This window comes from Streptopelia decaocto (assembly GCF_964273445.1).
Source record: "Streptopelia decaocto genome assembly, chromosome: 7".
Taxonomy (NCBI): domain Eukaryota; kingdom Metazoa; phylum Chordata; class Aves; order Columbiformes; family Columbidae; genus Streptopelia; species Streptopelia decaocto.
Window position 1 is genome coordinate 24,357,971 of NC_138661.1, and position 21,636 is coordinate 24,379,606.

The window sequence follows — 21,636 nt, forward strand, 5'->3', positions numbered from 1 at the left end:
TTATCTCTTCTCTGAGTTCTTACCTTGTTACACACACCTTACATTTTTCAAATTGTTTTAGAGGCTCCTGGCCACAGGGCCCTCATGGATCAAATATTTCACAACGAAATACAACTCATTAATACTGTGTTTTCAAGTTGAAAATCATGCCTGTTCTCCAGCTGCTATGCTGAGACAGGACTTTCTCTGCTGGTCGTAATGTTAACTGAATGGGAACTGTATTCTTCAGATCTCTATTGCTCTCTGGCCTCGCCATCCCCACACCCTCTGTAAACATGACCGCTTCATCTTCTCAATTTATCTAAATGACAAAATAAGAAATAATGTTTTTACTCAAATTAAGCACCAAGTATTTGCTCCTACATAGGTCAGTAGGATTGCTGAAGGCTACAGATACATAACAATACTATTGCGTTTTATTAACAACCCATTTTTGTTTAAAGCTTTTGGCTTTGTATACTATTTCACCTAGAATACAGTTATTACCTCAAAAAATGGAAGAGTTCCTTTTTTATCCACTCAGATCACTGGAAAAAATACATTAAAAAATGATGATTTATGGTGAATAAGAAGCAACATGCAGCAGCTTTTAACCACAAGGACTTGAAACTGCTACTCAAAATTGTTTGCACAATAAGGGATCGTTTCATTCATCTCATCTCTGAAGCCCAACACAGCAGCTCTTCTGTAGCATACAGCCAGAGTTCAAGAAGTGAAAAAAGAATTGCCTGTCCTATGAAAACTGTAATGGAAAATAAGGAACAATGTAAAATTTGAGCTGAAATTTAATCAAAACCTCAGTATCCACCAAATAACCAATACTGCAATGCCACAATGGGTGCCAGGGACACAGAGACAGCTCCAGTGCCAGGTTGAGTTGCCAGCTCTCAGAGCAAAGAATTTTTCATCAGCAACACCAGCTCTTGCCCTGCTTTCCACACTTGCTTGCTTGCCTCCTGCTCACCTTTGCTAACCTGCAAGAACAGTCAAGACCACAATTGAGCATAAGCATGAATGAAAGAGGAAGGAGAAAGTAAATGGTTTGCTCCCAACTGTAGAGACTCTTACTGAAAAGTTGATAGAACAGAGTAGAAAGCTGTCGCTTTGCTGATGGATTATTTTAAAACCATTCCACAAAATGTTATTGACAGTCTCTTCTCACATTGTCCTGGCCCCTTCTGTGATCCATCACCTGCACTCAGCTTGGTCCATCTGTCTTGCCCATCTTCCAAACATGAACCTGCCTTCCCCCACGACATCCCTCACTTCAGTCAATCAACTGGCTGATACTGTCTCATGGCCAGTGCCTGTGACACATCCTTTTGCAAGACCTACATCTCATGATGGTAGAAAGCAATTCACTAATGATGGGTGAGATGTGCAACAAAGGATTCATGCTCTGTCTTTTCAAAATCTTTACAAAACTTAAATGCACTCACAGTCTATAAAACTGGACAGATTATTTTTATTTTCCCCAGTGCTGGCCTGCTGCTGGTCTGAGGGAAAGAACAGAGCTAGCAAATCCTTTCGTCTTCTCGGCTTTCTGTTCGCTGCCTTTGTGCCTTCTCTGCAGATCCCTTTCCTTTCTCTATTCCCGCCATGCTTTTCAGGGCAGTGCCATGTTTCACTGTACCTCTGACAGCAGGGAGCACACCGCAGCTTGGGCCCCAGGAGGCATCCCCCGTATCATCCTGGAGTGAACCTGCAAGTGTGCTGCTCCGTGCCAGCGAACCTCTACAACTGCTCCCAAAAGGAGATGCAGGGGCACTGGGGAGGTGTGTGTCACAGTGGGTGTGCGGATGCTGCAGAGGCAGGTATGAAAGGCAAGCTCCAGAGGTAATAGCAGGGGCTACTGCAGGCCACCGTGGAGGAGCATGAACTGAGCTGGTGGGAGACAGCTTATCCGTGCTGTGCTTTGGTCTGCGCAGCAATCTCTGCCTCTCACTTTCATGAGTGCTAAATTCACACAAAAATGTTTTTTTTTCTTAAACCCACCATAGGCGATTAAGCTGTGATCTAGATTAATTAGCTGCCATATTTCATTTTAAAAATCAGAACTGGCCTGTGCTGACACCAGGGAAACTTGTAATATTTTTACTCCTACCTAACTGCCTCTGATTTTTCATGCTGCCTAGAACTGAATGGCTGCTCCCGGCCTCACCCATGACAGGCAGCTGCCTCAACCACTGCTGGAAGCAATTCTGCTGCACCCCTGGGGATGGGTGGTGGGCTGAGGGTGGGGACCAGGGATCTCCTAATGAAAGTGCTGACCCTGGTATAACCCATGTGCCCCAACTAGCATTGCTCCAGTGTTGCAAACAAAAGATGGATGAATTGTATAATGTACTTTTACTGCTGCTAATTTTTCTGAGTGCTGGTGTTTGGTGTTTCCTGGGGGCTAACAGGCCCCTTTGGCCACAAAACAATATTTACTCCATCCCGGCAGCTGGGTTGCTGGAGGCAAAAGATGTATCCTTGTTCCTTGAGCAATAAGCAGAAGTCAGAATGCACATCAGGGAAAAAACACGTCCAACAGAGGTTCAGCAACACTGCACAGAAACATGGTGCACCTTCTAACTCCTATTCCTGTGAAGATCTTTCACTCTGAACCTTTAAATCCCCACAGAAAGCAGAGGATAGGCTTAAGCAATGTCATGGACTGGCTTTTTCAAAACTAATTTCTGAGGTGCTAGACTCTCCTGTCCAGCACTGCATTGCTCCCTGTCCATTAAACCTGTAGTTCCTCAGAGCAAATGCTGTTCAACCCACTTCCACAAAATACCTTTCAGTCTCGAGGACAACTTAAATAAGTGTTGGGTCGATAACCCCAATCCCAAATCTACATCTCCCGCTGGAATCAGGAATTCTCTCAGGGATTTAATATGTTCATTCAATAAGTTCACATTCCTGTTACGTTGTTTTATGAACTACCCTTACAGGAGGAGTCTTAACAGCACCCTCCTCAGGCCAAGGAGATGCTCTGAGACTCAGTTCAGCACAAAACACCTCCTGCAACTAAGATGGAGCTTCACAGAAGATATCCTTGTGTGCTTTCGTACAGATGGATGCACACAAGAGGTGTGTATGCATAAGGCATATAGGTGAGGTAGCAAATCCATTTACACCAAGAAGTCGGAGACACAGACCATGTAACTCTCCATATGTTCATTGGTATATAAAGTATTTACATGAAATATCAATACAAAGTATTCCTCAAAACCAGGTAAAACACGGAACCTTCCTTTCCCGCCTCTGCGTACATCTGCTAGAGCAAGCACCACACAAATGGAAAGAGTCACCAGAATAGGAACCGCAAAGCAGTGCCATCAGCCCATGAACTTCTCAAACAGGAGAGGTATTGCCAAGTGCTGTTGTCTGTTCCCTCTCTCCCAGTCAGCAGAAAAGGCCTCAGTTAAAAATAAAAGTTGGGAGCAAGTGAAACTGTCGTGGAATGCAACCCCCCTCCCCTCTTTCTCTGGTACTTGAGGCTAACAGCTTCTTTTGTGTGGCCCAGAGCACACCCTGCCAGGCCCATTAGGAGAAGGGAGTGCCCAGGCGCCACTGAGCCGCTGGGTCCCTGCGGCCAGTATGGGGGATGTTTGGAAAGCTTCAGAGGCACCCACAGACAGTGTGGGGGTGCAGAGAAGCTTCTAGAGTGACTCCAGCCAGGTCTGATCAGCCTATAAAAACGGGACGCTCGTCGGCGACTCCGCCCCTTGTGCGGGTCCCTCGGAGCACGAGCTTGGCCCCTGCCGCCGGGAGCCACGGGCCCCCCCCGCTCCCCGGGATGGAGACTCCACTTGCCCTGCCGCCACGTGTGTAAGTAAAACTTCTCGCGGATTGCGAGCATATTTATACTTTCCGTGCACATTTGCACATATATTTTCCGTGCACATTTGTACGGGTACTTTAAATTAATCCTCGCACAGTCGCGAGTGGCCGCTGAGAGCCCCTCGCACAACCGCGAGTGTATTTTCCTCCCGTGCTTTCACATAAGCACGTGTAGGATTCCGTGCAAACTGGCACGGGTAAGTAAATTATTTCCTCGCACAATTGCGAGTGTATTATAAATTTACCCTCGCGGAATCGCGAGTGCACACTTCTCGTACTCACTACGAGTACGTGCATCTCTTTTGCACCGTGTTTGGCAAGTGTGTGCTTCTCCGGGACCCAAGGCTGGCTCCGGCATTGTTTTGGTGCAGCCACGTGCATGCACACTGTGGACCGCTGTTGTATTAGTTGCTGCCCCTTCAAATTCTTTCCTCAACTGATATCCGAACCTGTATTTAAGTCACTTGTGGAGTGCAAGAACCCTGTTTCTCATTGGATTAATAAAAGTTGTTGTGGACTCTGTTGTCCCTTAAATTAACCTCGGGGTGCCTCCGTGTAATATTTCGTGACAGAAACCATCTCCTGTACCACAAGGCCAAGAGCCAAGAAGGAGGCAACAGGTAAGCACCCTGTAAACCTGTAACACAGCACAAAGACTTGAAACCCTGTTAATAGCCAGCAGCAGCCAGCAGCAGCCACTAGAACAGGCCAGAAAAAAAAAATAAAAAAATTGATTGGTGGTCCCCAGTTCCACTCCTTTCCAGCTCACTGACTGTGAGCTTTTTCCTCCTCGGGATATTCTGTAATATCTCTATTACAGTGAGAAAGGTCAGCTGAGTTTTTCCATCTTCCACAGCAAACTGGGGTTACTCTTACTTTCCCCAGCCAATGCAGAGGAGAAGCATCCCACCTCATCGCAATGTGTCACTCCTGCCTTCTCCGCTCCCTTGGAGCAAAGTGCAGCACAGGCCTCCCACCAGCTGCTAATGTGCATCTTCCTTCTCTAGTTGCAGGGATGCTAAACACACTGTAATAAATCTCTTCATCCCAAGGGAACAGTTCTCTTTCTTCAGGCCCCATGACATTACACACAGCAGCTCTTTCCAATGTCAAAAGCTCCATTTCAAATCTCCTCTGCCCTCTAAAATATCTTGCTGCCCTACAGCTCATCACCTCTCCCCAGTGCTATTTGCTCCCAGCACCACCTGGCTTTCAGGTTCCCCACAAGGGGTGCAGGAAGCAGGCTCTGCTTTCAGGCAGTGACAGGGGCCGTGACAGGGCTGTCAGGTGGAAGGGACCCGTGTGTTAGCATGGGCAGGCTTTACATCCATGCTGCTTCCTCACCTCACAAGGATGTCGCTGACAACTTTCACCTTGTAGCAGAGAGACAAAACAAGACAGTCTGCAAATCTGAAGGAAAGCCCATTTCCAGTCTAGTGGCCATACAGTGCATACTGAATTAAAAAGCTAGGAGAGAAACAAAGCAGTAGTTTTGCAAGATCTGACCCCAATTTTTAAGCAAATTCTCATTCTATTTTAGCAACAGAAACCTGTGCATATGCTAGCAAAATCTTTCTTCCTTCTCTGTGATCTCTCTTCTAAAACTGTTGTATTCACATTCCAGACTTCTGCAGGAAGAAATGGCTGTGTGTTTTCAGTGTGTGTTCAGTATTTTAAATGAGAAAGTGATGAGAAATACATGTTTCCTACCATGCTTCAGACAGAAACCCTTGTCACAGGACAAGATGCAGCCACCGTGACTGGACTGCTGTCCTCAGTTTTTCAGTCACCATCGCTCCATCACAGCCTAATCTCAAGCTCCACAACACAAGTTCTACCCTTGTTTGTCTTTCCTCCAGCTCACCATCTCCAATCAAACACAGCTCCAACCGTGTCCAGTGGAAGCATACTGTTTACAATCCAGAATGCTCAGATCATTCTGAACCATCAACTGTCCTTCACATCTCTTGTCTAGAACAGTAGAGGATCACCTAGCATTGCTTTTTGTGTTTTCTTGCAGCATTGGAGTTCTTGGGATACTACACAATTAGATGGTGCTAAACTTCTATTTCCTGCCCACAGGGGAATATCAGGGAGATTTTCCTTAAGGCACAATTTGCTATATTTGCCGTCCACTTTTTCTTAATCTTAACTGCTATAAAGATGCAATTGCTGCTCAGCTTGATAACATTATACAGATACCTTAAAAGGAGCTTGAAACCAGAGCCAGGTCTCTTCTTCCCGGCTATTTTGTTCTAGTCTTCCTTCTCATTTGCACAGGCCTTCTTCCATGGGTTTCCATCCTCATAAATTTGGAAAAGGACATTCTCATCTGGAGTTCTCTGGAATTCTCCACATGCTGGAATGCTTTGGCGTCCTGCTATACTCACCTCTGCTGCATTTTTATCCCGATAATATTCTTTGCAACTTCAGCGAGTTCACACTTCACCTCCTCTCACACCTCATTTGGCATTTTGTCCTCTGTGCATTTTAGCAATGCATCAAACTGCTCCCCAATTACCACTATGTATCCTTCTCCAACATACTCCAAATTATTCCCAAAGGGCTGAAAGAATCATTTCATGCATTAAAAGCATGAAACCTGAACTCTGAAAGAAGCAGCCAGTCATCTGAGGCACTAACAGCACCTGGCAGAGTTTTATGGAAGGAAAATGACTGGTTTCTGCCCTTCCTATACAATGTTTTAACTTTTTTTTTTTTTCCCTCACTTCTCTGTGTTTTCTTATATTCGTTCCAGGTGTATCTTCTTCTGCCATAATGCTGAACTGAATGGCCTTATATTAAGCTTGTGCCAGTTTTACATTGGTTTATCCCACCTGATTTTCACAGTTACTTGTCATTTACAGAAGTAAAAATGACAGCAGATTCATATCCAAAGTACTTTAGAAGGCAGTTTTAAAAAGCAAGTTCCCAAACACGCTCAAAGCTTGTAGATGGCTTCTTCGTCTCATGGCTTCTGCTCGTCTAATTTCCCATATAAATTCTTAACACCAGCCTCTTCCTTCAACAACTGTGACAGCATTTCATGGTTGTTGGTTGCTCTCACAAGATGAAGTAACCTGATATAAATTACCTATTGCTGTGAGTGAAACAGAACCTGTTAGCACAGTAGTCACTCCTAGAAGGCAGCAAGTGCCAACTACATTATTATAGGCTGAAGGTTTTCTATCGTGGTAGAAGTCATTTTAATATGGCGTTCTCCTCAAGGATTTTTTTCTACAGCTATTAAAGGTGTTTTTCCTGGTTCAATAGTCCACATCATGAACAGTGTCAAATCTTTAACCTAACTCTCGCATTGGTGATGTACCGAAGATACAGTGAGACCACTCAGATGTCATTCTCCCAGAAGAAACCAGAGACTATGAGGATTGAGGATAGGGGTAAAAATAATGGCAACCCCCAAATGAAGGGACTGTTCCCTGTTAAATCTGAATTTAATTGTTGCTCACTGCTATTAATTGAACCTGTTAAGAAAGGAACCCTGATAAACTAGATACTGTCTAAGAAAAAGATAAAGAGGATATTTGAAAAAAAAATACCTCTACATATTTATCATACTATGATTTAGACAAGCTCTGCTCTAGGTGAGAAATTTCTGTATCTCTTGATGAGACACAATAGATTCTCTTGATCAAACAGTTGTGAATTTAAGACAACATACCTGTCAGTCTTAAGTTAGGCTGCAAGAGCCCAATGATTCAGATCCCAATGACAAAGTTATACTCCCAGCTGTCACAAGTGACATCAAGATGCACTGCCAGGGAACCAGGCAGGGGATACTTCTCTTCCACATAGGTCTAACCTAAATGTGCCTAAAATTTCTATGTGTCACTTTATTAGGAAGAGACTGGCAAAATAGATAGAGTTTTAAGACACCATAAATCAAGGTGGTGGAGCACTGGAACAGGCTTCCCAGGGAGAAAGTCACAGCTCCAAGCCTGACAGTACTCAAGAAGCGATTTGCCCTCAGACACCTTTTGGGGTTCCCCTACGCAGGGACAGGAGTTGGACTCCATGATCCTTGTAGGTCCCTTCCAACTGAGGACATTCTATGACTCTATGATTGGGTAAACTCAAATATGAGGAAAAAACTCATGGGCACCACATGAGGGCATGAGCTGAAACGTAGCAGAGTCTGGCTGAACATAAGGAAACACGTTTTCATGATGAGGGTAACCAAGGACTTGCATAGGTTGCCAGAGAGGCTGTGGAGTCTCCTGTCTTGGAGATATTCAAAAGCTGTCTGGACATGGTCCTGGGCAACTGGTGGCCATATTTGAGCAGGAGGGTTGGACCAGATGAACTCCAGAGGTCCCTTCAAACCGCAACCATTCCGACATTCTGTGAGAAAGCAAGAGAAACAGGTTTCTTTTTCCTCATCAAGCTTCTTTATCAGGAGAACCCCACAGACAGTGGAATCGTTCTTCAGGGGCTGTGCTGACAGCATCCAAACATATACTAGTAAGATGCAGAAGGGAGTGTGCAGAGTACGGCCTGTCAGGGATGACAGGGAGCCTCCCTGGAGGTTCCACGATGTCCATAAACATGGAAACTCTTAATGCCATAATGAGAGCACTGTCAAGATGCCCAGAAGAAACCTGTGTGTACTTTTTAGAGGACAAAGTAATTTGAATGTTTCCAAAGAGCTGGCCTGTGCAAAGCAAGGTGCAATGACTGCTCTCCAGGCGGGGCCTGCAGCCACCTCGCAGCAGCGGTGCCCAGCGCACTGTCGGCAGAGCCCTGCAGATGGCTGCCGAGCTCTTCCAGCTCCTACTTGCGACAGAGAAATGGGCAGGTGGACACAAAGCCACTGGCCAGTCCCCCACTGAAGGACACAAAAGTCTCCTCCTTTCAAAAGAAGGAAACTTCTTCTATGCTGTCTCTATTTCTATCCAAATTTAATAGCCAGTCACCTGCAGGCTGAATATCTCTGTCTTTAACCTCCCAAAGATCCTGCGTTTGTACGTTTTCCCACAACGATGGCTAAAGACAGAGATGCTGCGGCTCTTAAGCGTGACAGCAAACTTCTTTTAGAGGAGGATTCATTGCTCAAGATGCTTTTCTCACCCAGGCTCAGTGGTCCTAAGAAGCTCTTATGGAAGAGATATTTGAAAATATTTATCCATCCCTTGTCTTGGCCACAGCAGCCATATCATCTTCTTCCCTTCCCCAACTATCTACGTAACTGTGCTGAATGGCTGTGTGGTGCAGAAGGGCAGCTCCTGCCTCTACCCCATGTCAGGGGCAAACATTGTCCCTGAAACAAAACACCTTTGTCCACTGGCTTCCCTTAAACTCCAGCTTTAGCTCTGAGCCCTTTTAAAAAAAAAAATTGAGATCTCCATCATTCTGGAGTGATGACCCTCATCCCCATGAAGCTATACCTCCTACTTCCTTCTCACCCTCTTCAGCATATCTATTTAGGGAAAGGGTCAGGTTTTGCATCACAAAATGTTGGGTACGAATCCTTCCTCTATCTCAAGGGGATTGTGAGTTTTTCTGTGCCCACCTTCTGAGCGCAGGACAGCCTGATGTGTGCCCAGGGCCCCCACTGCACCATGAGCACCTGCCCACCACAGGCACGCTGAGGCCCGACGGATTGCGGTGCCCAAGTCACATCGCCTTCCTTGAAAAAATCTCAGCTGCAGTATGAACCGTTCCTTTACCTGGTCCCTTTTCAATCTACATGTCTGAATCAAATAAATTATCTCCTAAGAGGGAGCTGAGAACTTCTAATAGACACCAGCCGCCCAACCTCTTTTAATCCATCCAATATTAGACTCGTTAGTCACCAGGATAACAATCCTATTTGCAAATCAGCTACCTTTATCAGATAACCAACAGGACCTAGTACAATACCTATTAGTCCAACAACATCACCACCAAGATATATAACTGCTTCTGTACAAAAACCTTTCTTCTAATCCTTCTTAAACTCAACAAGACTGATTGGCTTTTATTATTCATGAATTAATTTTTAACTCTTGGTCCAACAGGGGAATTGAATTTATAACGTTTTGCGGAGACTAAAGCAAAGTAAGAGTATGTTGAAAAAGCAGACCAGCCAAAAGCAGGTATTTTTTCTTCTTTCAACCAACAACTAGAGGGCTTGGGGGGGCACTGCATCTGTTTTTCCCTGAACACTTGCGAGGAAAATTCTAAGGAAAATTAGTGTATTAAAACATGTATAAATACCACATCACTGTACTGTAAGAGCTTTTGCTTTTTGTTTCATAATTATGTTATTTCTAAAAGGATGTAGAATTAAATGTTTTAATTTATAAAAATAAGTCCACTTGAGAATAGAAACTCAAGAAGGGAAATTTTGACAGAGATAGTCTGTATTATTAGAGGAGTAATGCTCACGGGCAGCAATTACAGCTTATAGTACTTTCTGAAAGGACAGTCCCCTAGCTGTAATTGCCAGAAGAAAAGGAAATACTCTGTTTTAAAATAAAGAAAAAAAAAACACATACACACGACAAATCAACACTTCTAAAAGAACAAAAAATAGAATGGTCAGAAGCACTGTAGGTGTTGGAATATATATATATATAAAAAAAAAGTATCACATCGTCAAATAACTTTCTGAGTGAGGGATTCCACAAGGGGAAGCACACTATATTTGGTACCTTTCAAAACCAAAATTGCATGAAAAAAAAAAAAAAAAAAAAAAGGAGAAGAAATAAAAGTTTTCAAAATAACCAAAAACTAAACAAAAGGAAAAAAAAAATTCCAAACCACTGACTTTTCTCGCTATGGCACTTGAGCCCAGCTTTTTCTCGACACTGAATCTATGCTTGGCACACAGTTTTTCAAGTTCCTCTTTGATACTTTATTTAAAGAAAATCTCTGTTACTCATTAAAAATAATAAATTCCAATATGCACTGATTTATAAACAGAAGACCTAACTGAAGCCGTTTAGTAGCACCTAACTCTATATAACCCATAATTATATATATGCTCAAGACAAAGAGCAATTATTTTTTTTAAGCACAAATGTTACATATGGTATATTTGTACAGCATTCTACATTTATAGAACACCTTCTATGCAAGGCTATCAACAGACTTACAGACTTCAGTTAACAAAGACTCCAAATAAACTTGTGATGAAGACAGATATACCTATGTTTTTTTAATACATTTACATACGCATGCACACACAGAAATACGCAAGCATGTGCAGAAAGGTTTGTATATGCGTATAAAGAGACATTGTATGGATAACTGTTTAAGTGAAACACTACATTACACAATATCAAATTAATATGTGGCTGTATATAAAAATGTGTAATTCATATACGTGTGTTCTGTTAATTTATAGTATGTGCGCAGGTATACAAAAACAAGTGTGCACATGCACGCCCTGATATACATTAATCCATGCACTTACAGATCTCTGCACACAAGAAAACTGTTTCATACTTTGACACATTCTAGTCCTCTACAAGGTGCCTGGTGCCACTACGCAACATGTATCAATTACTCTGAAGGAGACACATCTGGCATCATCTAAGTAAAGTAAAACATATGGACACACTGACAGTCTTAAACATCATTTTCAAAAGACCACATTTGCTACAATCTGTCAAGGCAAAAAGAACCCACAAGAAATAAAGCCAACGTACTCCACGAAGCCCAAGCACTGAAACGCAGGGATTTCCGTGGCTGTGAGTGTGAGCCACGCGTCTCCCAGCGCTGTGACCCCCTCCCTGCCCCAGCCCGCTTGGGCTACAGGGCGGGCAGCGCAACATCGCCTGCTTTTATACGGGTTTGTGTGTGGGGAGCCCCGATCCAGCCAGGGACCTGTGCACTACTGACGAATCCGATAACAAAAATTGCCTCTTAAAGAGTGACAGGCGACAGGCACCAGCATTTTTAGTTTCATAGCAGAATGTTTTCAGTATCGCCCTGTATCACTGTCCAACTTAGTCCCCAAAAATGACCAAAAACCCCTCATCAACAGAAATACAAAAGCTACGAAGAAGCTGAATTACAGGAGCTGAAGTACTGGATTTGTGTATTCTGAAGAATTAAATCACTCTTCCTCCTCTATAGCACTTTCTGAACTGTTAAAACTAGACAGCAATCACATGCAATACATGGTCCCGAAACAAAAATAAAACAGCAGCTCCTCAGAATTTCTGTATAAATCAAAGCTTGTTTAAAAAAAAATAAAAGCAAAATATAAAAAAGATGTACATATTGAAAATGCACGTCAGCTAAGTCTTGTTATGTGCACCAAAAAATAAAAAATTCTAAACGAAACCTCTGGAATTAGTAACACCCGATCTTCTCCACTGCTAAATTGCCATGTGTGAAAAACTCATCTAGATAATTTCTTAAATCAGGAAACAAATAATGTGTTTGAGAATGAGAAACTTGTCGGACTGACTGAATAAAAACAAAAGCCACACAGAAGACTTTACAAAAAGAAAATCTGTTGAAGAATGATTATTTAGTGTCCTAATTTTCAGCTGTTTAATTTTTTAATATGTAAAATGTTGTAAATCTCAGTGAGAAATTTGGTTTGTAATCATTCATGTCAGCACATCTAAAAAAATGTACTTGCGGCAACTGATGGAAAATCATATTTCTGTCTAATTTTCACTCAAGTGCTTACACATTCTTAAAATGATCGTCTCCATAGGCAAAATCATAACAAGAGAATTGAACATTTTTTTAAAGCTGTTCTTTTGACCTTTCTCTTGAGTAAAAGGACAGCGAGACAATACACTCACCAGCATTGTTCACAGTGACGGCTCCATCACCAGAGATTGAGGGCCATTATTACTAAAGAGGACTTTAAAGTGCCAGCAGAAAAAGGGGAAAAATTAGAAAATAACACTTCTAAAAACGCCATATATACAAAAAGCCTTTCAGAACAGTAGACACAGAGCAACAAGAAATCTTCATCAAAAAACAGCTGCAGTAAAACACAGATGACCAATTAAAACCATAAGGTGCCACGAGAAATTATCTCCTGTTATGCGGGATACTCTAGGCTGGAGGTCCCACTTCCATCACCCACACTATAGGCTATTCTGATTTAAGAAAAACCTATGACCCCTAAAATACATGGTAAATCCAACATAATTTCCGGGAATGGGAAAGGAAAATCTAGACTGAAAGAAGGAGTTCTCATCAAAGGCTCTTATCCTACCAAGAAGAAACTACAATATGCTTCCTTTTCCTTTTAAGCCTTCAGCAGGATGCAATATTGGTGAGACGTCCTTACAGTCATGACAAAAATTGTATGAAAATGGTCACCCCTCTCTACATTTAAGCTATTTCCGTTCACATACACAAAAATGCAAAAATAAATAAAACTCTGTCCAAAACAAGAACAGTCCTATCACAAATTTTATTGCAATTTAAGTCCTATCTTGAAAACGAAAAGAAAACAATTAAGAAAAATATTCAAATGAAAAAGCAAAGTAGCCCTCTTTTTTACTTCCTATGCACACATAAGTTTGTGACTTTATGAACAGCTTCTGTGTTGTTCGCTAAATCCTGTTATATCAGGAATATTCTTCGTAGAACGACAAAGTCATCCTAAGGGTGACTAGACTGAGACTTGCCAGGATCCCACAAAATGAACAGGATTTCTTACATATTCATTCCTCCCCCATTCAGAAAGGCAGTGCAAGAAAATTCCAGCTCAGCAGGGACACAGAGCCATCGCAGGTTGTGTGATAACAGCTTGCCACCTGCTTTTCGCAAGTTGTCTTTGCGAAGTGCAAGGGGCACTGAATAGTAATGTTGCCTGTGGTGATAGGAATGCACCGAACAGCTCAGTATGCAAAAGCACTTACTGGTACACAGTGCTCTTCACAAAGGGCATTGCAGAATGCTTTCCAGACTGTGTCAGAAGTGCTAGGAGAGGAAATATTAGCGTGTGCGTCACAGGAGGAACATAAGCACTTGCCATCACAATAAAAGCAGGTATTAGCAAATACAGGTAAAATGCTGCTTGCAGAAAAAAAAACAAACAAACAAAAACCAAAACAAAACCCCAAAACACAACACCAAACAAACAGGAAACTTAGCAGCAGTCAGACTAAAAGGAGGATTTCTTTGCAAGAGCAACAAGGGTTAACAGTGGCATACAAGCTCCAGTCCAGTCAAGATAGGGTCAAATGATGTGCAGTGAAAGTTTCAAGTCCTCAATCCCCCAGAGCTTGTTTGCTAATTACATTTGCAATTACAAACATGACAAATATATTACTATACAATGTGTTCCACCTTGAGCAGGCATGTTTCTCCTCATGGACAGTCACTGCCAGCAGCCAGACTCTCAAGCACTGGAAGAATCAAAGTGCACTGTGCTCCAGTTGCAAGCATAATTTTGTGGGCATCTCTATTGCTCGGAAGAGACAGGGCAAAGCTTTAGAGAGAGGCTGCATAGCAAGGATGGAAACAAACACAGAGAATAAGTTACTACAATTTAATTCCTATTAAGTAAAAATCACCAGGTCAATAGCTATTATTAATAAATAATACTAAGTTATGTTCTGTTCCCAATGACAGACACAAAGCACTTTACACATGCAAGCTGCATAGAGATGACTACATTCACAACTCAAACGCAGCTGATACCTAGAAGACAGAAAGAAATGAAGATTTTCCTGGTTTTGGCAAGGTTACCACAGCTGAGTACTGCTAATATCTTCTTTAAGTCCCTCCACTTAACAACCAACCATCTGATTCACAGTTTGCCGTAGAAGCTCTGATGTTTCCTTTCCTCCCTGGCCCCTCGGTTTCTCTGGGAGCACTACCTAAGAACCTTGGACTAGACAGATGCTAAATTTATTTGCTCACACCGCATGAACTAAACTAAAAATCCTGTTGTGCTCCCTGGCTGTAAAGTTACTGTCAGTAGCTCCATGGAATAAAGAACAGGTCTGACCGGCAAGGATTGCCCAGTCTGTGCAATTGATAGTAGAATCGTTGACGTGCAACACTGGCTGCTGCTCTGACCCCAGCTCCTAAACTGTGGAGAGCAAGTTAGAAGACGTGGGAGAGAGAATTTTGGCTTTTATATTGAAGCTTTGTCACAATCTTTTTCTACTTTTACTATTTCTTTCCTTAATTAAAATCTCTCTTAAGACATTTTACATTCTTTGGAGAAATCCTGCCATGCTCCCAACAGAACCTGTGAAATTCATCTCAGGTTTAACCCTTTTACCTTCTCCCTTCTTCCATTCCCTAAGAGAGTTTGTACCTTTTGAGCCCTGGAAAATTTGGTAAAGAGATCTACTGACACAATGCCAAATTCTTATTGAACTAAAATTACTTGAAGAATACAGGTGTTTTCAAACAACATGAAATTCAGAACAGTAGTAACAGTGCAGAAATGGGGCTGAGGAACAACAGCGGAAAAAGCACGGAGAGCAGAGCAGCGTCCTTTTGCAGAGGAAGAAAATGGGATGTGAAATGTCTGTCACAGCAACTTTCTCTGATACAATCTCTCCAAAGTCTTTCCCCTCTCAGGCTAAATGCAATAATTATTGATTACTTCAAATCAATACAATGAAAAAAATCCTATTTTTTAAATATATTGATCTTTCCATATTTTCTCAATAATTGATAATGATTAGATCATCTTTACTTCTACAAGTGGAACTGGAAGAGGGGGGAAAAGTTAATACAAATAGTTTAAAGGTACCAATTTCTTCATCAGCCTTGTGGTCAATCAGCTTAGTGTACTGAGACCCCATTCTACGACGGGAACCTCGTCAGGAATCTGTTAACTAGGCCATTTCTCTTACAGAGTTTTTGCAATTTATTCTGTCAATAAAACAAACAACTCACTCCCCATTCTCCTTAATTAACAACTCCTCCCTGTCCCAGACTTTCAGTGATAGTCAGAGCAGACAGTTGCATTCAGCTTCTCTGACTCAGATTTCCTCCCATTCACGGAATATGAAGATTTCCAGTAACCGCTGAAATCAAGTCACATTTCCTCAGTCTGGGCATTAGAGTCAGTGACAACAACTTTGTTAATTCTCTGCTGCAGGGTCCAGAATTTTCTCCTTCATTGACTTAAAATTCCAGTGTTATATCTTTCTATTTCTCTATCAAATATATCACTTATTCCTTTCAACTTTTTCCTTCTGTTCATAAAATAATTTTCATTTTTATCAGATCAATGACTCGTGTCTTTCTCGTGCATCAGAGGAAACAGTGTTAAGAGACATAGCATCTGGCAGGATGCCCTCATTTGTCAATGATTTTTATTTTCCCTTCAGGATGGTTCCTTGGTCAGTTTCTGTCTGTCATGTAGAATATTAATTAGAAGCAGAGATGGCAATTTTGTAGTCCTATCAACATTTCTAGTGGCAACTATCATGAGGCAGAAAAAAATTCAGTGGGATGTGGAAGTTAAAATGGAAAAGTAAAAATGCCATATTTCACTCACTCTCCTTTGAAACAGCCCGAGGTTTGCATATGAGAGAGATGTAACACCAATATTCAGTATGACCATACATATGTATGTGCATATATCTACACATAAATATTTATAGATGCACACATATGTTTGTGTGTGAATATAATCACATCTTTTATATGTCAGAGTATATACATTTGTGGTGTCTGCAGACACATTCTCTTCCCGCTATACTGCAGACAGACGCTGTCAGTACAGTGTAATTAATGTATTCTTGCCATATGCCCTCACCTGAGCAACAAACTGCAGGTACAAATCATTGTCTTTGTTAGTTTCCCAGTTCGAACTCACAAAAGCTTCTTCCTGAGAGATGCATCATCTACCCCAGGAATAATTTTCCCAAAGATCAGTGCCAAAAGGTAGTAAGTGGTTGCTAAACAGTTGATTCCCACGCAAGAAGTAAAATATATATGCTGCCTTAGGACACATGCACAGAGGGTCAAAATTAGGAAGAAGCATTTTCTTAACTCTCCCTGCAATATCCTGCATGGAGGGAATCCACACAACCCGCTGACCAGAGCTTCTGCAGGTTCCTGGTGTAATTGCTCAAATCAACACACGCAGGTAAGGGAAAGGGAACTTTCACTGCTTGAGGAAGACAAATCCAAAACCTGAAGAATGGGATTAGCAACAATGAACTCCTTTGCTTAGTTTTTGTTCAAACTCTTCTTGGGTCTGACTGTTAAAAAATTAAGTTCTCCTTAAACTCCAAGGTGAAGGGAGTCACCTCTTCTCTCCTTTGCCTTGTTCATTCTCTCTCTCTCTCCCAATAATTGTGAGGTGAAATACAGTTTCCAGGTAACTGTATGGATCACGTATTGAGTGACCACATTCACTTCTCTTCCTACATTCTACTATTCCTCCTATTTTTTCCTATAGCTTAACAAACAACTAAACAAGAAGAGGCAGTTTGCAATATTCGTAAATTCACTCCTAATTTAATGTTTAATTTGACAAAGATTGCTGTCCACATAACTAAAAGCAGTATTATTTTTTTTTAAAGGCAAATAACTATAAAAATCTTTTAAATGGCTAGCAGTCAGAAGAGCAAATAAGTACAATTAGGATAATACACTAGCTGGCAATACAGGCACAAGTGCAAGACCTGTATTTACATTATATGTTCACAATATAATTGTGTTAGAGTGTGAGAAAAAATTGGCTAAAGGGATATTTATTGGGCCAACTTTTATCCAGAGCTACAGGAATGCAATCTAAAACCTAACCTTAACAAAACCAGTAGGGAAATCAAATTAGTACCTGACACGCTGCGCATATACCTTTAAATATATTGTATCTTTAAAGCTTTTCACATCTTCTCCTTCTCCCAATAACTTTTTCCAGACTTAGTCATACTTCCCTGCGTCATTTTATTCATTATATATACATATATATATATATATATATATATATAAACAGAGGTTGAGGTATTTTAAGTGATGTTTCTCTGTCTCTCTTTCCCAACCTCAAACAATGAAAAAGAGAAGGTTAGCTGGCACACAGAACCAAGCCAAACATTTATCTAAACAGAGAGCTCTCCAACAGTGTCTCATCTCAAAAAGCAGCATTCTCTGTGTACTGTAAAGCTATAGGGGCTCAGTGGCACTTCCCCCAGGGCCACCTTCATGTGTTTACTCAGCGGCCAAAGAGTTGAGAAGATGCGTAAGGTGCACTTGACATTATTGAGACCTGACTGAGAGCCCACAGAAAAGTAAAACAGGTGAACAGTAATACAACATTCAGATTACTTCTTACTATTTGCATGTTGTTTGATTTCATTCTCAATTCCAAAAGTAGTGGGGAAAAAAAAAAAAGAAAAAGTTAAGAGACAATATAGGAAGTGATGAAGATAAGACTTTCGATTGTGGCTTTTTTTTTTTTTTTAAATGAAAGTAAATGCACTTTCTATTTTTGCCTTAATATTAAAAGTCGCCCAGCGGCACACAGAATACATTCCCCTCATGAAACTGTTTGTTTATTTTAAATTCAAAATGGAGCAGCCACAAGCGAAGCACTGGTGGGGAAAAGAAAATCACATGGGTTAGATTATTAATTTCTATTAACAATTCTAAGTCTAATTTTAATGAAACTGCTGGAAGCAGGGGATTAAAGGAAGAAGAAATTAGTGTAAAGACGGAATATCAGGAAACAAGAGACAGAAATACAGATAAAATACAGCTGTAATGAGGAAAGAGAGCCAAGTATCACTGTGGGTGTTTTGTTTGGTTTTAATTCTTTTTATTTTACTAAATACAATGTGTTCTTAAAACAAAAGCAATGAAATAGGCAAAATTACTTCACTCCCACCCCCGATGACACCACAGGACCTGTGTAGGTGACACACGGGTTAACATGCAAATGCACAAAAAGGGACTCTGCTCAGGGTGAGATTTATCGGAGAGAAGAAATGCATTTTTAATTTAATTGCTCCAGTCAGCTGGATGCGAACGCTGAGAAGATTTTGCCTTGTTTCCTAACTTTCCCAAAAGGATCAAACCAAACTTAACGAGCTAAAGTGATTTTAAACACATTACCAGGCACAGCCCACTTCGAAATACAAAGAGCAGTAGCAGGTGCTAAAGTATCAGCCACTGGTTCCAGCTCGGGATATCTGCTTGCCAGCCCTCCGACTTCACGCCACTCTTGCCCTGGGTATGCTATCCAAACAGTAAACTGTGGGAAACTACATTTCCATAGGGCATTTCAGGTGAAAAAAGGACTGTTTTGTTGGGGGTTTTTTGTTTGTTTTGGTTTTTGTTTTTAAATAAAAGACAGTGCTTTTGTGTACCTACTTCGTGTAATTTTATATGCACATCTCTCTACAGATACCTAGTAATTAAGCTAATAAAAATCCTAGCACGGACGAAAGTCAAACTGCGTAGAACGGACTGCCAGTGCTCACTGCTACCTGCCTGTTCCTAGGAGATGAAGCATTAGAGGAAGAAGTTACAAAGCAAGAAAGAAACAGACCGACACACCGACCCCCCAAAGCGCTCCTCCGCGAGCTGTGCCGCACCTGCCCGCGCAGACACCCGCGGCACAGGCGGTGCCCCGCGGCGGCGGGCGGCTCTGCGGCACCGAGGCTGCTGGACTGCGGGGTCGCTGCCCCGTCCCACCCGCAGCGGGACGCAGCGCCTGTCCCAGCCCGCCCCCGGCGCGGCGCGGCACACTCACTGGTTGTGGTAGCCGAGCGGGTCGGAGATGCACAGCTCAGAAATGTCCATCACTCCAGTTTGAGCATTCCCGGTTGGAGGAGAAAACAAAAAACAAAAAAAAAAAAAAAAAAAAGAGAGAAAAAGGAAGGAAGATAAAAAAAAAGGAAAGAAAGAAAAAGCACGAGAGAACAACTAAACTGCAGAGGGAAAGGCGGGCAGGGAGCCCCGGGAAGGGGAGCTGGCCCGAGCCCGGCGGCGGGGCAGAGGCGGCAGGGCGGGCGCCGGGGAGGCAGCGCCGCGCTGCTCCGCTCCGGCACCCGCGTGCGGACACACTGGCGGCGGCAGGAGGCGGGCGGCGGGCGGCGCGCAGGACACGGCCACGGGGGATTTCGCCGCCCCGAGCCCCGCTGTAGCTTTAACGCCGGGAGACGGATGGAGACGGCAGGGCGGCTATTGGCTCCCGCGCAGGGGCTGGGCTTGGAGCGCGGCTGGGGGAGGCACGGCCGGGGGGGCCGCCGGACTCGACACCGGCACCGCAGCGCGGCCGGCGGCAGCCCGCAGCCCGAGCGCCGGTCGGCGCCGCGCTCCCCCGGGGAAGGCGGCGGGGCGGTCTGGGCCGGGGCCCGAGGGCAGCGGGGTGTCCCGGACCGGGGCCGGAGGAGTTGGCCCCGCGGGGTGCAGTGCGACGCGGGCGCCGGCAGCGCGGGTGACACGAAATCGCAGAACTAGCCCGGTCCCACCACGGGAATGATGGCAGCGACAGCGCACGCTCCCCTTGGCTCTTACTCACTAAGCTGTCTCTCGTGGGCACCGGCTGTAGAGTTTAGGCTTAAGCAAAACCTTGATGTGAGGGGTGCTCTGTGGACTACAGCTGCTCGCTACCCGCCTGGGCATGCCAGCGGGCCTCTGTCCACCCAGACAGCAGTCGGCATGCACAGCAAAACACACCAGTGTGCCACTTTGTACATGCATGTTGCAGGCGTCATTACACACAAACACAATACCACAAACACACACGTTGTGCACATGAACAGACCTGCATCTCACACTGACAGGGCCTAATCACTATACTTAAACATCTGCTTTCCCATACACACACAAATACATGCAGGCAGAAGACTGCCTGAGTCCCATTTAAAAGAGCGCAATTCAGATATCACTTCAGTGCAGCTTATGACACCACACTGGAATAAATCCTGGCACATTAGATCAGAATTAGACATTCAAGATAACAGCACGTATTCCCAGACACAAAACCCATAGATCTAGACCCTCAAAAATCTTCAGACATCCAAGTTGGCACATACAACCAACCTCACGAAAGACACATTTTCAAAGCTCTGCATACGTACTGGCTGCTGTTAAAGTCAGTGTGCTTTCACAATGCCTGCACACATTTTCACATTCATACAATTCCACTGCATATTTACAGCAATGTACCAATACCTATCTGAAGATCCCGCTCCACGTAAGCACACAAGCCTCTCCAGGCACATGCCCAGCACATGCAGGCTTGCATGGAAAGCCTGACTCACAGAGTTGCCCTACTGTGTCTATTTGTTCCTTGCTACCTACTCTCCACCTTCCAAACTGCACTCATGCAAACCTCACTTGTTTCTCTCCTATGCTTCCCCTTCATGTTTAGATGTCCACTGCTCAAATACATAAAAATATCCTTAAACAGATAGGCAAGAACTAGAGGCCTTTTTTAAAAGAATACGCACAAACACACCTGGATAAAAGCTTCATTCTCTTACGCCAGGCAAACAAAAAGTAGTAAGAGCTAAGAGGATATTTCTTAATATAAAACCCAGAGTCTAATTTGAGGCAACACAAAAATGAGCGTGTACCATACCGAGACAAGCAAAGGGCAGACTAGAGCTTTTCAGATGAAGTGGACAATATAGCATAGAAGAAAATGCAGTGTGGTTCAGCTATGAACATGAGAATAACCACTGACTAAATTAGGCGAAAACTTTTCATACAATCAGTATGTGTAGCAACTTGAAATATTCAAAAAAGAGGAATGGCCAGATTCACAGCCAGCGTAAACCGTCACTGTAGTGCAACTTCCTCTATACATCCCCTACCAGAGATCTTAACAAATGCCATACAAAGTAATGGTGTGCCCCAGTGTGTCTCCAGGCTGTGTGGGGCAAACTGTGTGATTCTGAT

General features: G+C 43.0%; 1 protein-coding gene and 1 long non-coding RNA gene across 7 annotated transcripts in view; one reads left to right on the forward strand and one right to left on the reverse strand.

Moving 5' to 3' along the window:
- The window catches only part of LOC309442178, an 83,273-nt gene extending 68,796 nt beyond the window's left edge, over positions 1–14,477 (forward strand). The window contains exons 2-3 of the long non-coding RNA XR_014184556.1: positions 9,849–9,926; positions 14,386–14,477. This is a non-coding gene — a long non-coding RNA (uncharacterized lncRNA). The remainder of the gene's footprint in view (positions 1–9,848; positions 9,927–14,385) is intronic.
- The window catches only part of ESRRB (estrogen related receptor beta), a 132,083-nt gene that overhangs the window by 68,716 nt on the left and 41,731 nt on the right, over positions 1–21,636 (reverse strand). Inside the window, exon 3 of one of the 6 annotated variants that reach the window (XM_082057786.1) lies at positions 19,481–19,532. The exons of 3 other annotated variants lie outside the window; for them this stretch is intronic. In XM_082057786.1, the coding sequence (XP_081913912.1) occupies positions 19,481–19,530 (50 nt within the window). In that variant the 5' untranslated portion in view covers positions 19,531–19,532. Of the gene's footprint in view, positions 1–14,100; positions 14,115–19,480; positions 20,667–21,636 lie in introns of those variants that run through there. 2 more of the 6 variants (XM_082057785.1, XM_082057789.1) reach the window with 2 other exon arrangements.